General features: G+C 40.8%; 1 protein-coding gene across 1 annotated transcript; it reads right to left on the bottom strand.

Annotated features, from left to right (window-relative positions):
- Positions 1-2456: 2456 nt before the first annotated feature.
- LOC119415419 (heterogeneous nuclear ribonucleoprotein C) lies at positions 2457-15916 on the bottom strand. The gene is made up of 9 exons (XM_037682559.1): positions 15663-15916; positions 10412-10484; positions 10201-10248; positions 9830-9971; positions 7197-7230; positions 6039-6152; positions 4412-4417; positions 3541-3686; positions 2457-2559 (listed from the first exon to the last, which is right to left on the bottom strand). Exons 1-9 carry the CDS (start codon positions 15904-15906, stop codon positions 2464-2466), a joined length of 903 nt encoding a protein of 300 aa, XP_037538487.1. The 5' UTR covers positions 15907-15916; the 3' UTR covers positions 2457-2463.
- Positions 15917-16626: the final 710 nt, after the last annotated feature.

Raw genomic sequence — 16626 nt, 5'->3', positions numbered from 1 at the left:
AGGAAAGGTTCAAGTCACCACTGCAGCTTTTTGTGTCGAAACTAACTTCTTCACTTTAACACAATAAAACACTTGTTTTTATTTTAGGTGGCATACCTAACGCCACAATATGGCTTTTATATATTTAGTATTGAAGGGGGGAAAAAAAATCACAATAAAAAGCTCATCATTTCTTGAAGGAATGCATATCGCCCCACTACATTTTATGCCAGCGTCTTAATCTGAAATTATTTTACAGACCAGAAGTAAATGTGTTTTGTTCAGATCTTGTAAATGGCATAAAGTGGGATCATATCTAACAGTGAAATATATCTGTGTAGTTTGTGTTGAGGATGACTCTCTGCTACCACCATATAACATTTTAGCTTGAAATATGATAACTGGACTAAGTTACAGCCATGTTAGTGTTTTGTTACATCTCTTCCCTGTGACAAATATCTTGAATTGGGTTGACTCCAGATCTTAATCAGTTGTACACACACATGCAATGATCGCATTCTGAGAGTTGCTTTCAAATCTCTTCAGTGGTTCATGAGAAATTCTGCTAACAGACAAAGATGACACCAACAGGCGTCAAACTTGTCAACCAAGGTTTGAAGAAAAATTAGCGCAAAACGTGCACACTGTGGTTCAAGTATGTGCACAAGGTGTGTTCTGCAAAAGGGCCTGAAGGCAGCCTAACACGCATGTTTTTCCCACGCACACATGAAGAGAACATGCAAACTCCACACAGACAGGTCCAAAGCAGGGATTGAACCAAGGACCTGCTTGCTGTGAGGCAACAGTGCCAACCACTGATCCATCATGCTGCCCATGAGACTGCAGTGAGTTTTAGCACAAAAGCTGTGAAATTGACTGAGTTATGGTCGTTTGCATTTTTTTTTTTTTTTTTATCAGTTGGCAGTGGCGGCCATCTTGAATTTGATTGATTACCAGTTAATTCAGTGATTGAGTTCTGAAAGTTTCACTTAAAGCTTTCAGTAGTTCATGGAATATTTTGCTAACTAACATACCAAGTTGACATCTTTAGTTAATGACAAGGGTTAAAAAACAATTGTGTAATCAGTCAGCTCTCAAAGTACACGTTGGGGAGAAGTCTCTGTTACAGCTATACAAAGTTTTAGCTCAATATCTGTAAACTGACTCATTTGTTTATTTTTCAATGCTAAAAGTTGGAAACTCAGTTTCCAGTTGAAAAAAAAATTAAGGTTTAATTTCTGACTATAGTAAAAATAGTTTTAGTGCTTCTGTTCGTCTCATTAAGTCAAGAATATGAAACTAAATACAGCATCATTTATCCTTATTCACTTGCATTCATATTTATAGCTGGTCAGTCAGTAAACGTACTGGTTTCCAACTGAAACTTTTATAAACTCTTTCCCTGCTTTGACTTTTTAGACAAACAAAACATGACGTGACTTTCAAAAAAATAAACTTTTATCATCAGCTGATTTTATATTTTGTCAGAATGTAGTAAATTTTCAAGTTCAAGCTCAATAATCCACGTAAAAAAATCCAACAGAGTCAACAGGTCCTCGGGATGTTTTTTTGTTTGTTGTTGAAATGTTTCGTCTTTCATCCAAAGGACTTCATCAGTCTGAGGATCCACAACAAACTCAGTCCCATAAGTAGCACACTCACATAGTGGGTCAACCAGTTCGATGGTGATAAGATGGTTTCTGGACTCCGTCTTCTCACCAATTGACTACCAGTTGCCAACCAGTTGGCCCACTACGCATCAGAGCAGTGTGCTGCTTGTGGGATTGAGTTTGTTTGTGGCTCTTCAGACTGATGAAGTCCTTTGGATGAAAGACGAAATATCTTCAACAGCAACAACAACAACAACAAAAAAACAACAACAAAGAAACCGTCCAGATGACCTGACTGAACTTTTTTGAATGTAGTAAATCGTTGCTGTTGAGCACAATCCTTGGATTTTCAAAAATGCGACATTTCCAAAAAAATGGTAAAAGAAAAATAGACCAAAAAAGTAATTCCCCCCCCCACCCCCAACACACACACACACACTTAAAATAACATTAAACTCAATATGGTTGCAAGCCAAAAGCTTTGCTAGTCATTTTCCATTGGTTAACACAGACTTATGTAAAAGATCGCTAATAGAGTTGATTTACAAAAACGTGATAAAGACGAAAGATGGAGGTACAACATACAGTACATACATACAGTACATACATACTGTACATACATTTACACAGCTGCAGCAAACGGTGATTTACAAAGTCAAAACACCAGCACTGCCAACAAAAACAAGCAACATTTAGAGCTTTACTAAATTTAAAATAAAACCTGAAAAGCCAGAAACAAGAACTTCTGTGGTGATCTATATCTACAACACATCAAAGGATTTCAGTCAGTTCAGCAGAAACGAGCACATGACCACTGGGCAGAAACTTTCACACACTTGTTTTGTGTACATTTGTGTGTGCGTGTGTGTTTCGTTCAAGAGTCGTCTTCATTGGCGCTGTCACCGTCATCCTCCCCTTCCTCGTGCTCGCCTTCATCCACCTCATCCTCGTCTCTCCCTCTGCTTTTCGTCTGCAGGGACGGAAAAATAGAAATAGAACAAAATGAGTCAAATATTATGAGATTATAAAACTATGAAGTAATGCTGAATGCATTTAAAACAAGAAGAGAATTATGAATTATGCAAAAAACATGTATTCAAGATAAACTGATTATGTTCATCATAGTAACAATTTCTGGTATGTATCTAGTATGTACTTGGTACGAATCTGGTACAAGCTTGTAAGCACCTGGTGGTATGTACCCAAAATGTACCATATGCACATCATGTAAGTACAAGGTAACTCATCAGTTCATAATGCAGCCCAATCAATGTCAAGTACCTGGTAAGTGCGATGTAAGAAAGGAGTAAGATGGAAGAAAGTACTGGGTAAGACTGGTAAGGAATGAATACATGCAAGAGAACCTGCTGCTTCAAAAACGCAGCCTACCAACATAATTACCAGGTACATATGTACCAGTTAAGTACAAGGTATATATTGGGTAGATGTGGGTATGTACCAGATTAGTAAAAGATAAGTATCAGGTAAGAGCAAGGTACGAATTGGGTAAGTATGAGGTAATTAAAAGGTATATACCGAGCAAATATGCAGTATGTACCAAATTAGTACAGGTAACAGGTAAGAGCAAGGTAACTACTGGATACGTGTGTAGTATACATTGGGTAAGAGCAAGAATTGTATGGGATAAGTATGTGGTGTATACTGAGGAAATTAGGGGTGTATGCCAAGTTAGTACAGGGTAAGTACCAGGTAAGAGAAAGGTATGTACTGATTAAAAACAAGGTAAGTGCAAGGTATGTACAGGGTAAACTTGAGGCAAGTATAAGGCACATATGGGGTAAATACAGGGTATGTACCAGGTGGGGACACTGTATGTACCAGGCAAGTGTGGGTTACATACCTGATATGGACCCAGTACTTACCAAGCTGTATTATGTATTGCTACCATACTCTTAAATTGAAAACAGAAACATTTGTGCAACAAACTGACCTCGTCATCTTCCAGCAGATCTCCATCCTCCTCTGAGTCATTCAGGTCCTGCTTCTCTCGGTCTCTCTTCAGGCTGCCCTCCTTCTTGCTAGAGGTAGACGAGTGAAGGGGGGACACTTCACCAGGCTCCAGTTTGAAATGTTTCACTTCTGCGTCAAAACGAGAGCATTAGGTATGAAGAGAGGGATATAAATGTGTTTCAGCTTGTCCTGACTTCTTTTATTTTAAAGAGTACCGGTAGTTTAGGTCAGCCAGTAGCAAAATGCATGAAGCTCCCTAAATTCACAGTTACAATCTTTGCCCCCTGAAATTCTTCAACTTTGTGAAATTGAAACTGTACCAGCTGTTATAAGGTTAAAGGTAAACCCTAGGCTATAAAATTAGGCAACATTGCAGTTGCAGTCTAGTGAAATCAATGTGTTTTCAACTTAGCAACCGGGGGAGTGGTGGCGCAGAGGTTAGAGAGGTGGGCTTGTGATCCGAAGATCGCCGGTTCACGCCCCGGCCCCGACAACATCAAAATTGTGGGTGGGGTAGGTGAAACACCTACACTTGCCCCCACCCTCATTCGCCCCACTCTGGGCCCATGCGCAAGGCCCTTAACCCCCACCATGTGCTCCCTAAACAGGTCTCTCTTGAAAATGAGTTCTCGTGGCTCAATGAGACTAACCTGGATAAATAAAGGCTAAATGAAAAATGAAAATGAAGCTGTGTGGATACATTTTGAGCTGCTAATGTTCCAAAACCACAGCTTCTTTTCATGTCTGACTTTCAAAACTGGGGCCGTGCACATTATTATGTTACCCACCTGCACTCACATCTTACCCAACTCACCCCACTTTGTATATACCCACTTTTGGCGCTTTGCCACTGTCAACTCTCACCAGTTCTGCACGACACGGCACCAGTTAAGGGCCTGCCCACTGCCAGTTGTCCACCCCCAGTACCCACCCCCATTCAGCCCAGTTTATGGGACCACCTTGTTTGAGGTTCCAAACGAACCGCTCCGAGGGACCGATCTAGACGTAAGCAGACAACCGACGTCGATTGGCCAACGGAGCTACTACACTGAATGACCTGCCCAGCAGAACTGCCAACTACATCTGAACCTCCACTTCCTTTCTGATCGTGTTGACGGACGGCGCCACAAGAAATTATTGCATTTACAGAGAGATATCGGAGATGATGCGTCGGCATGGCAACACCAGGATTTATAAGCAGTGCTGGGATAAGCTAAAGAAATTAAAGTCGGATTATAGGGCGATTAAGGGCCACAGTGGGTATGTTTACATGGACATAAGTAACCGGATCAAATAGCCGGTCGGAATAAAAGTGTGTCATGTAAACACTCCGTTCGGGTTATTTTTTGTGTATTCGGCGCGATCCGTTATAATTTCTGATCAGAACGAAACGGGTGGTTTATGCCGATCCGAAACCCGATCGGTGCGCATGTAAAAGCTTGATCTGTTCGTTTTTATCTGATGGTGAAAAACTGACCTGACTGCGCATGTGCGACTTTGCCATTTCCGCCTGGCTAACGCTAATAAAATTAGCATGTCAGGGAAGCAAAACTGGTCAGTGAGAGACACAACATTTCTACTAGAAACTTTTAAAGAGCTCAAAATGATCTGTATCACCTGTAGCTCAGTCAGGGAGTGCAGTAACGTCTCCACCATCATTAAAACCTGTCGCGGGTCCATTTTGGGTGCTCAGGTTTGTTTATGTTCACCCCAGAAGTAGAACTTCTTCTTCGGTGTTTTTTTTAAAGGAGAGTTTACCACTCTGCGCATGTCAGTACTGCTGTTCAGAACAAAGCCCGCTGCATGTAAACACTCATCATGAACAGATTGTGCCCATGTAAACAACACATTTGAATTATTCAAACAGAACACATTTCAATCCGGTCAAAGAATTCTGCGCATGTAAACATAGCTAATGACCTGCTATGATATCGCCCACAGAGCGCGGAAATAAGTCAGTGGAGTCACACTTATCAGCGGTAAAGCGGTTTTTGAAAGCTCTTTCAACATTTATGATTTATTCCGAGTACACTGTAGAAATTAAAATAGGCCTCAGTTTGTAGAAATAAAGTTGAATTATGAGCTAGGTCAAGCAAGGCCAAGAGCATACTGCTTTGTGTCTTAATAAAACTACAATAATCCATTGAGATAAATGCGTTGCTAATTTTGGCATCTGTTTTACTAACTATCTTCCCTTCTGCTCATTTTAGCTTTAGCATCTGTTTTTCTACTTTTCGCTATGGTTCTACCCCTTTTTAGCTACTGTTCTGCTGCTGCAAGCTCGATGGTAATGTTTTGCTGTTTTTTTTTAGCCAGTGCTCTGCAGATTTCAGATTTTGCTCTGCTTGTTGTAATTTTAACAACTGTTTTAAGGTATTTTGCAATTTTGAACAAATTCAGCATCCTGCATTCACTTATTTTTGTAGAAAATATATATTTTTGGTATCTTGCTGCTTTGAATTTGATTTTCAGACCTACCGGACTTCTTGCTGTGGTCCTTCTCCATGCGCTCTATGCTCTCCAGCAGATAGTCCACCTTGTATTTGATCTGCGTCAGCTCTCTCTTGATGGTTTGTAAATCATCTGTCCTCACTGTAGGACCAGTAATTACAGGATTACTGTCAGATGGATTATTGGAGTACTGTTGTATGCAGGCATGCAAAAACTCTGAGCGCTCGCTTTGAAATATGTCATCGTAAAAATGACTCTTACATTTTTTTTTTTTTACATCATATTAATTTGTGCAAGCCTGGCAGCAAGCGATCTTGGTGTCTTTTGAGTTTCCTTGTTTGTCTATTGGCAAAATATCTTATGAGCCAGAAGTTTCAAGAAGGTTGGATGTAGATCTGGATCCCATTTACCATGCTGTTCTGAGGTATATAACAGGCTCACCATTTAGGACTCACCATTATACTTTATATAACTTTTCTGGACTTCACTCAATATTCAAAGCATGAATCATTGGTATATTTTCATATACAAAGCCATGTTAGGAAAATGACCATCATGTATCTACTCTAAGTTCATTTCACTGCAGAACACAGTCTCAGGGCCAGGCTGTGGTTTAAGGAACCCTTTGTGCGCACAGAGTCAGGAAATATGAGTTGGTCCTATTTCAACTCATGGTCTTGGAATGAACTGCAGCTTAAGTTGAGGTTGGAGACTTTTCAAGGTCCCAGTTATACCCCAAAATGGCACAAAAAGTATAAAAAGTATAAAAAGAAACAGTATACAGTAGTCCCTCGTTTATTGTGGCTGTTTGGGACCAGGCTCACCTGCAATAAGTGAACCACCGTGAAGTAGGGATACAGTAGTTCAAGTTCAGGAAACTTTGTCAGGACATGTGCCAGGCTGCAATCACACTCATCACCCGTTACTCGCAAACTCCCTCCTTAAATAAACAATTTAAATTTAAATACTGTCATATTCTAAATAAACAACCCATGGCTCATCCATCAATCAGCCAATTGTGTCATGTCCGGTCTTATTTTGAAAATCCGCGATATAGCGAGTCCGCAAAAAACGAACCGCGAAAGTAGCGAGGGATTACTGTACAAGTATCCAAGATATCCAAGTATCACTTGCTTTTGTTAAGTGGGGGACACCTCCTCCTCTCCCTCTCCGCTTTGCTTTTGCTCTGTCCTGTCTGTGAAACAGCTTCGGAGCCTCTCTTCTACAAATCTTCTGAATCATAATTTATGGATTTGGTCAGTTGTTCGATATGGCCGATATGCCCTGTTGGCACGCACACAGCTGGATATCTCATGTAATGTCCTGCCCGTCCCCAAATCAGTCATGTTTATCTGATTTCGGCTCCCAGACAGGCCATCTTATCTTAATACGTCTAGAAGTTTTGTAAACTTGATGCTCTACCACTCCCTCCCCTCCTACAGAGGAAGTCTGCTGACTTTTCAGAGGGGCCCAGCTGAATAAACATTCTGTCATCATTTCAGGACTCGTTGGATTCATCTTTGGCTGTCCTCGACACGCGTACGGATCTCTTCAGAGGGAATTATTATTAGGACTGAGCAATTTTATCAGAACTCTTGCAGTGTCTCCGTGTGTCGTCTCTGGACATGCTCATCACCCTTTCCCCCCCCCCCCCCCCCCTGCAGAATGTTGGCATCATTGTGCTTGTTGTTGCGAGATGTTTTTTTCATTATCACGCTGTTAACCTTCAGCCAAAGATTAAGAGCATGTTAAGAATTTTTTTTGTTTCCAAATCCTATGTGTCATTTTTCACCACTTCCTGTGTGTCCAAACAGATCTCACTTGTAAAGGAGTCTCCGCGGCTCGGTGTGACTTATCTGTTTCAATAAAGGTTAAATGAATGAATTAACATACATGTATGCGAAACACTAATAATGTAAAGTAATACTATTATTATATTTTTACTTTCATTCCTTTAACTAGTTATAAACAAAACTTGTCAGATGTTTTAGTCACATCTTGCACCTGTAACGTTTAAGTGTCTTAAATTGTGATGTTTTTTTAAACTTGCGTTGTATTTTATGTCTTGTTACCAGATGTTTTGTTGAAAATCAGCTCACACTGATCCTTGTAAAAGAGATTAATAATCTCAATGGATTTATTTCCTGGTAAAATTAAAGGTCTAAATAAAATACAATAATTTGAAAAATTCTATAATTGATGACATTTTTGTAGTGAAACCAACTCAAGATGGAAACACAAAAATGGCTATATATCTATCCATTGATCTAACTTTAGTGTGGTAATGGCCGACTGTCATCACACCATCTCATATTTAGAGTACTGTATTTTTCTGACTATAAGGCACACTTAAAATCCTTTAATTTTCTCAAAAATCAACAGTGAACCTTATAATCATGTGTCTTATGTATTAACTCTGGTTGTGTTTACTGACCTCAAACCAATTTTATGTGGTTATTGTGAATGAGTTGAATAAAGCTTGACTTATCTGTTTTGTTTCGCTTAATGTGCCTTATAGTCCGAAAAATATGGTACTAAAGTTCAAGATGAAGCATTTTGTTGAACATCTAAAGCAAGATTAAGAGCTTATTTTTGTAATCTGCAGGTTTGAGAGATAAGAAAAATAAATCACACCCAGTGAGTGGGAGAAGACCTAAAGAAAGCAACACGTTTATATCCTCAGTTTGGTCACTTTATTTAGGAACTGCTGTTAGTTTAAACCAGTCCTTCTCAAATAGTGGGCTGCGCCCCCCTGGGGGGGCCCGGAGCAATGCGGGGTGGGGGGGGGGGGGGGGCATGTCACCCCGGGAACATTTTGCGGCAGGGATTTTTTATTTTTATTTTTGCACCATTTTCATTGTGTCAAGGTGCGTTTGGCAACTGTTTGCTAAAATCCGGCAACTCTTAGACTCACTAATAATAAAGTTATGAACAAATATGTCTGTCTTGTCGTTTGAGGAGCCGTGCTTGAACAGTGTCGCTGTGACGCCTCCTCAGCTGGTGATGCTCTGGACGCTTGTCACCCACAGCACGCATGCGACAGAGAATGAACTCAAAGCGAGAGCGTTACCCGCCCCTCTTTTACTTTAACAATTTTTTTTAGTTTGTCAAAGCACAATTTTTGTGTGTTTTTTTAATACAGAAGTAATGTTTAATAAATGTTAGGACTCTATTCTTTGCTAACAAAATATATTTTGTCATTAAACAACTTGTCAGTTTCTTCTCTTGTGAGCGCGTTCCCCTTGTTTTGTTTTGTAAGTCAAAGTGTTTTATGTAACACTCCCGACTTAAAATGTTGCTGATCAATTTTAATTTATTAGTATTTATTGATTGTATTTAATTTGATTGTTCAGTATCAAATGGTCAAAAATGTTTACAGTTTAAATAAGGATATATATTTTTTTAATTTCAGGCAAATTGATGCACTTTATGTCTTTTCTGTTACAGACTATCAAACAATGTTAATAATCTTTGTTGTAAGTTGAACTATATTTCTTTCTTTTTTATTTAATGTTAATAAGGGTTGTGTATGCAGAGGTGTACTTATAACAATTTTTTAAACAAATTATACTATTTACAGTCGCAGCGAAGAGTTGGGGGGGGGGGGGGGGCGCAAAATGTTTACTTCTTCCTAGGGGGGGTGTAACCAAAAATAATTGAGAAGCACTGGCTTAAACACGGGAGACTGAGCCTAAACCTAAACTCTAATCAGACAGATCAATCAACAGACGTGCTGACTCAGAGCTCCACACATCATCGGTCTGTGTGAGGAAACTGCTGGAGTGATGGGACCTACTTGTGCGTGAAGTCCTCGGGACGCTCTTCGAGGAGGAGGAGAAGGTGGTCTTGCTTCGTCGGCTCCCTCCGCCGCTCACACTGACCCTTGGGCGCTTTGAGGGGACGACAGCATGGGACAGAGGCGAGGGAGGGGGAGGAACCCGGGACTGGTAGGGGTACATTCTGAAAGATGATGGTGGTATTAGAACCAGATTAAATTCAACACCAAGAGATAAAAATGTATACCTATTGTTCTCTAGTTTATTTTTACTAAGAATATGTTAATTTCTATATTTTATATGCGAAGTGTTGGGATTGTGCTGACACTAGTCTAAACAGCTAGGTGTTAATCGACAAGCAGGAACATGAGAAGCTGAGGTCAAATGATTGGTGCATGAAAAGAACATCTCACCTGTCATAGTAGTCTCGTTGGAAGTCGTAGTCCAACTCAAAGGATGAGCTGTGTGATTGTGAGGACAAGAATACAGAATATTAAAGACACAAAATACAACTTTATTTGTTTGAATACTTTTACTTTATTAAGTTTTAATGTTTGTTGACTACCACTACGTTATAGATTTTTTTTATTTTTTTTTGTGAGCATGAGCAGCAGAGACACACACCTGTACATTTCTCCTGCTGATCGCTTCACTGTCTTCGATCGTCGAGGCTTTGGTTCACCGGCCAGGTTAATGTCTGACAGAAGGAAAAAACAAATATAACAAAGGACCAATAAAAAAAGAACTTGTTTGGTGAAAACAAACAAAAAACACTTTTACGTTTGTTTTTGGTGGACGATTGTAGAGTATTTGTTCACCACTAGGTGGCAGCAGAGTGCTACATCTTTTTGAAACATTTACATTAATAATACTGGACTGCATCCAGGTCTGGGAAATTTAAGCTTGAAGGGGACCAGTGTCCCCATAGACAAGGTCTCCAGTGTGAGTTTCAAATCCCACCTCTTTTTTTATTTTTTTATTTAAATAATCAATTTGCCCTTCTTAAGAATAAAACTGGGCAGCACGGAGCTGCTGCCTCTCAGAGAGAAGGTCGCCGGATCAAATAACTGTCTGGGTGCCTTTCTGGGTGGAGTTTGCATGTTCTCTCTGTTTGTCTCTATTTGTCCCTGTGATGGACTAAAGACCTGTCCAGGGTGACCCCACCTCTCGCAGTGGCTGGTGGATATGGGCACCAGTGACCCCCACGACCCCAAAACGAAGAAGCGGGTAAAGATAATGGATGGATAAAAATGAAAATGTTAAATATTTTCTTTCAGTTGTTGACTCTAGTCGATACAAGTAGCTCTTAAAATCCTGATGTATGTTCAAATATTATGTTTTTAAATGTGTTTAGCTGTAGTTCATGCTTAAAAAAGAAGGCCAAGCTGCTGGCCAAGCTGATGGTGCAGTTCTACACGGCCATCATCGAGTCCATCCTCAGCTCCTCCATCACGGTGTGGTACGCCGGGGCCACTGCCAGGGACAGACTGAGACTGCAGCGCGTTGTGCGCTCAGCTGAGAAGGTGATCGGCTGCAGCCTTCCATCCCTCCACGACCTGTACGTCTCCAGGACTGTGAGGCGAGCAGGTCGGATCACAGCTGACCCTGCTCACCCTGCACACGGACTGTTTGAACCACTCCCCTCAGGCAGGAGGCTTCGGTCCATTCAGACCAGAACCTCCCGCCATAAGAACAGTTTCTTCCCCTCTGCTGTTGGACTCCTGAACACTCATAATGCTACCTCATAATTTCTGCTTTGGTCACATTACATCTGTATTATAATTGAATAGTCCATCTGTACTGTTTTCGAAGCTTTTTTATTGTTTTCTATTATAAGGGTGTACATATGGTTATGTTATGTTTTTAATTTTACTTTATTTGTGGGTGTACACAGGCTTATGTCTTATGTAATGTTCTAATTTTTACTTAATTTTGACTTTATTTTTACTTTATTTTTACTTTATTTTACTTTACTACTATTCGCACCTTATGTCGAAGCAAATTCCTAGTTTGTGAACCTCGTTCATTGACATGGCGATAATAAACTGATTCTGATTCCGATTCTAAAAGAAAGTTCATACAACACCATTCAGTAGTCCCTCACTTACTGCGGTGGCTACGTTCCAAAAACCCCCACAATAGGTGAAAATCTGCAAAGTAGGAACTTTATATTTATTTGAGTATTTACAGTAGTCCCTCGCTACTTTGCGGTTCATTTTTCGTGGACTCGCTCTATCGCGGTTTTTCAAAGTAGGATTGAACATGACACACAAAGGCTGGCTGATGGATGAGCCGCACGATCGGCATGGATTTATTCAAAATAAATTATTTTAAATGATTTAGCACCTGTGTGTAGCCCACAGCTGTGGGAGAAGCTTCCTCCTGCAGCTGATCTCCGTGCAGAGCGAAGAAGTGGGCGTGGCCGAGAGTGCAGCTGGAGGCAGAGAGCTGAAATCATGACATGCTGTGCTCTTTTAGAGCGTTTAGAGTTTAGAAACATTGTTTAGAATATTACAACAGTGTGGGAACGACTACTTACTACTTGTACTACGATTCCTACTTCGCGGTTTTTAACTTATCATGGAGTTTCAGGGTACGGATCCCCCGTGATAAACGAGGGATACTGGATATATATTTTAAGGCTTTATAAAGCCTTCCCACTAAATAAACAATCCATGCTGCTTGTGTGGCTCACTCAGGTATAAGACTGACCCCCACCCCCTGCTTCATTCGTTTAGTTTCTGAGGCTATGTGTTGCATGCCCGCTTGTTGTGTATCTCTGGGACATGATGGATTTTCAACATACGATTGTACACGACACACGATTAGCATGGGGAATGACAGACCCCCTCCTTTCTCTTTCTCTGTTGTGCCAGATAGCCTTAGAAAGAGAAAGGAGGGGGTGGGGGGCTCTGCCTTATACCCAAGTGAGCCGAACTCAGCCGTGCTCAGCCATTCTCTCTTTTTTTGCTCTGTCACAGCAGAAAAAGAGAAAGGAGGGGGCAAGGGGCGGGGTCTGTCTTTCCCCATACCAATCATGTGTCGTATACAACCTTACGTTGAAAACCCGCCAAAGAGTGAGTCTGCGAAAGTGGAACTGCAAAGTATCGAGTGACTACTATACTTGTATACAAAGGAGTAGGCGGGACTTAAAGCCCCACAGCAATATTGCTCAGACTCTGGTTCCAAAAATCCGTCTGGCTTTAATTACTAACAACAACAACAAAAGGCGGAGCAATTTGGTCTAGTTTGAACAATGACCCTGGAAGATCATATCGGATTTTAATTGACAGTGAACTAAAAGTTATGACATACTGTGTGTTTGTGTTTATCCTCTGTAACACATTGATTATGTTAATTTGAATAGAGCTTTCACAAAGTTGAATATACTTTACGCTTCTTTAAGAAGAACATGCTAGGCTATGGTCAAGATCTGAATAACCTTCATTAAAAGTCCTAACGAAAACTAGATGCTCCTCAGTGGAGATTGTGTTGTGACCTATTTGTTTATTGTATTCTAATTGTTTTTTTGAATTACTTTTAAAAGGTGTACACACTGGGAACGTACAGTTCGACTTCATCATCTTCTTCTTTCTTGGGGTGGGCCTGTGCAAAGCAAAATAACCCTTCACTCATTAATAAAATTATTCAAAACTGGAAACACTTGTTAACTTCTATCAAATAGTCACTTTAAATTGAACACATTGACATAATGAGAATGGGGTTGGACCAATTTACATTTGTAAAAGTTAAATGATGGTGAGGAAAGTTTTGATTGTAGACTATAGCTAATTTGGGGCAAACAATTTTGTGCAATGCAGAACATTTTGTAGTGAACTAGGCCTCCGACAACAATCTGTCTCTGAAGACCTTCATGGGACAGGAACTGTTATTTCATTGATTTGAATCCAGAAATACAAATTAGCTCATCAAGAGACTATTTAATTGTATCCTGAATTAATCAATTGGAAGAACACTCTTCTTTGTTTCATTATCATTACTATTTTAGAATATCTTGATAATCAAAGTGTGTTTAGTTCATACCATTTCTAAATGTTGAAGTGAACCACTCATTTTAAATCAACTGTGAAACAGTATTAATGATTTAGAAATCAAGTTAAATGTCTATTTACAAAGTAATTGTGCATTTTGATCTTCTGTCTGAATGAGGAGTAGTGATGTCGGTCGAAAGTCAGAGACAGTCAGAAAGCAAGTTATTAGAATGAAGTATCTTGTTTTTAAACTCAGCAGACAGTAAATAACTTCAACTGGCATCTGCGTTTGTCTCACTTCGCCATAACATTCCTCTGTCTGTACTAATCGTTCGTAAACATTCATGCAGCCTCTCTTGACTTTTAATAACCCTCTGACATCACTGAAACACCACCCCTGCTGGTTGTTTCAACCAATCAGGAAGTACCAAGTGACCGGAAGTGAGGACTCTTTAAAAAGTCAACACTTCCTGGAACTATTCAGTCTTTCACCGGAGTCTTCCACTTCTGAGTGGAACTTCGGACTCAGTCTTCTTCAGTCTTCCTGGAGTCTTACTCAGTTTTCCTGAGTCTTTCTTGGGACTAGGAGTCTTCCTGAGAGTTCCTAAGGAACTTTCAGATTTAATCAATAACTGATGGATTTGACCGTGAGACGAGGGTCCGTCCATCCCAGCTGGAGTCACAGCGCCTCGCTGTGAACTCACCCGGGCGTAACGCCCTACAACTTCGAAGGAAGCTTGTTCTGGTGAACGGAGTAAACCACATGACTTCTGACGATGACCAGCCACCCTGACCAGAGACGCTGTAAAGGTAGCGTGCAAAGGGACATCTCGACCGGAGCTGATCCTCATCTGCAAAGGTAAAGAGACGTCACGAGTGTCGCGCACTAAGTGGACCGAGGGTTCGAGCTGGTGTTGAAAGAAGAGTGCTAATTCTGGTCAACAAACATACATCTTCCTTCATCCATCTTCCTTTTAAATCTATTCCTTCTCTTAAACTTTTCTATTTGCCAGTAACCTAGATGCCTTCAAAGGTGAATCAGCCTCGATCAGTAATGTTCTGTTGTCTTGTTAGTAAAGCGTGCCAAGTTTTTATTAATCAGAAACAGATCAGCAAATCAATGTGTACATGTTTTGATGTTAAATTTTGATTCTGTTAAATAAATGACCGCATTTATTCTGATGGGTCAAAGATAAAATGGCGTCTCATGTCACTGATTAAACAATCCTCACAGTTATCTCGGTCACCATCCATCCATCCATCCATCCATTATCTTTACCCGCTTATTCCATTTTGGGTCACGGGGGTCGCTGGTGCCCATGTCCAGCAGTCACTGTGCGAGGGGCAGGGTACACCCTGGACTGGTCGCAAGTCCATCACAGGGACACATAGAGACAAAAAAGACAAACAACCATTCACACTTTCACTCACACCTAGGGACAATTTAGAGTTACCAATCAGCCTAACATGCATGTTTTTGGTCTGTGGGAGGAAACCGGAGCACCCGGAGAAAACCCACGCATGCACGGAGAGAACATGCAAACTCCACCCAGGAGGACCCTGGACCGGGGTTTGAATCAAGGACCTGCTCGCTGAGAGGCAGCAGCTCTACCAGTTGCGCCACCGTGCTGCCCCTATCTCGGTCACATGGCATTAATTTAACTCGAAAAAGAAAGAATCCGTTGTATTTAAATAATTAATATTCTTTGTGCTTGAACTAGCTTTAAGAATAATTAATTAGTAGTGAAGCTACAGCAAAGCTGTCCTGACATCACTACAAGTTGTTTAAACTTTTCTCCATGTGCAATAATTATAAAATAAAATCTTTGTCGTCTTGCAGCCAACTGAGAATTCTCTCTCTAGTCAAGACTGCCAGTCCTCACCTAACACCTGTCCAACAATCATGCGGCCATCCTCCCCAGCCACAGCCGCCCTGGCATTCCTCTCATTTGAGTACTGAACGAAGGCGTAGCCCTTATGGACAGAGCAGCCGACAATCTTGCCATATTTGGCAAAGATGGTTTCCACATCAGCCTTGGTGACCAGCAAGGTATTGAGGTTGCCGATAAAGACGCGGGAGTTCAGGGAGTGAAGATCGTTTTTGTTGGTCACATTGCTGCTCGCCATCAAGGATGAGGACCAACTGCAGGAAGCAGATAGAACAGACAGGAAGTTGTCAATGAAAGGCAGGGAGATAATACGCAAACAGCTTTTCTTCTGTAAAACTCAGATTGATCAACTTTGATAAACGATAAAGAAATGTAAGAAAGGGTAAAAGTGTGTGGAGTGTGTGTGATGATGGGCTATGTTTAAAGGTATTAACAAATTCTGTCAACAAAAAAAAAAACGGCTTTGTTGGGCCTAATAAGGTTAAGTTAGGTTATCTGGATGGATCATCCGTTATCATCAGTCTTACATCGGGGAAACTAAACCGCCACTGGCCAAAAGGATGGCCCAGCACAGAAGAGCAACATCATCAGGCCAGGCCACTGCTGTTTACACTCATCTTCAGGCCAGGTCACTTCCAGGGATGAAGATGTTCACATCCTTGATAGAGAGGAACAATGCTTTGAGAGAGGAGTAAAGGAGGCCATCTTTGTGAAGAGAAACTGTCCATCATTAAACAGGGGTGGAAGCCTCCGTGTTCAACTGTCCCCCTCTTACAATGCTGTTATTGCTAGTATCACTCATCCCCCAGTGAATAGCAAGTGGCCATCAGGACACTAACAATCTATTGTTAGGCTGATGGTCCTCCTTGATCATGTGAACAACTAGTTCTGGATGTCAACAAACTTGATCCACTATGACAAAGAGCTATTTATAAGATTGAGTTTCTTGCAGTGTTTC

Source organism: Nematolebias whitei, chromosome 1 (assembly GCF_014905685.2).
Source record: "Nematolebias whitei isolate Nwh7 chromosome 1, NemWhi1, whole genome shotgun sequence".
Classification (NCBI taxonomy): Eukaryota; Metazoa; Chordata; class Actinopteri; order Cyprinodontiformes; family Rivulidae; genus Nematolebias; species Nematolebias whitei.
Note: the sequence above shows the minus strand (reverse complement) of the source record. Positions and strands in the feature narration are given on the sequence as shown.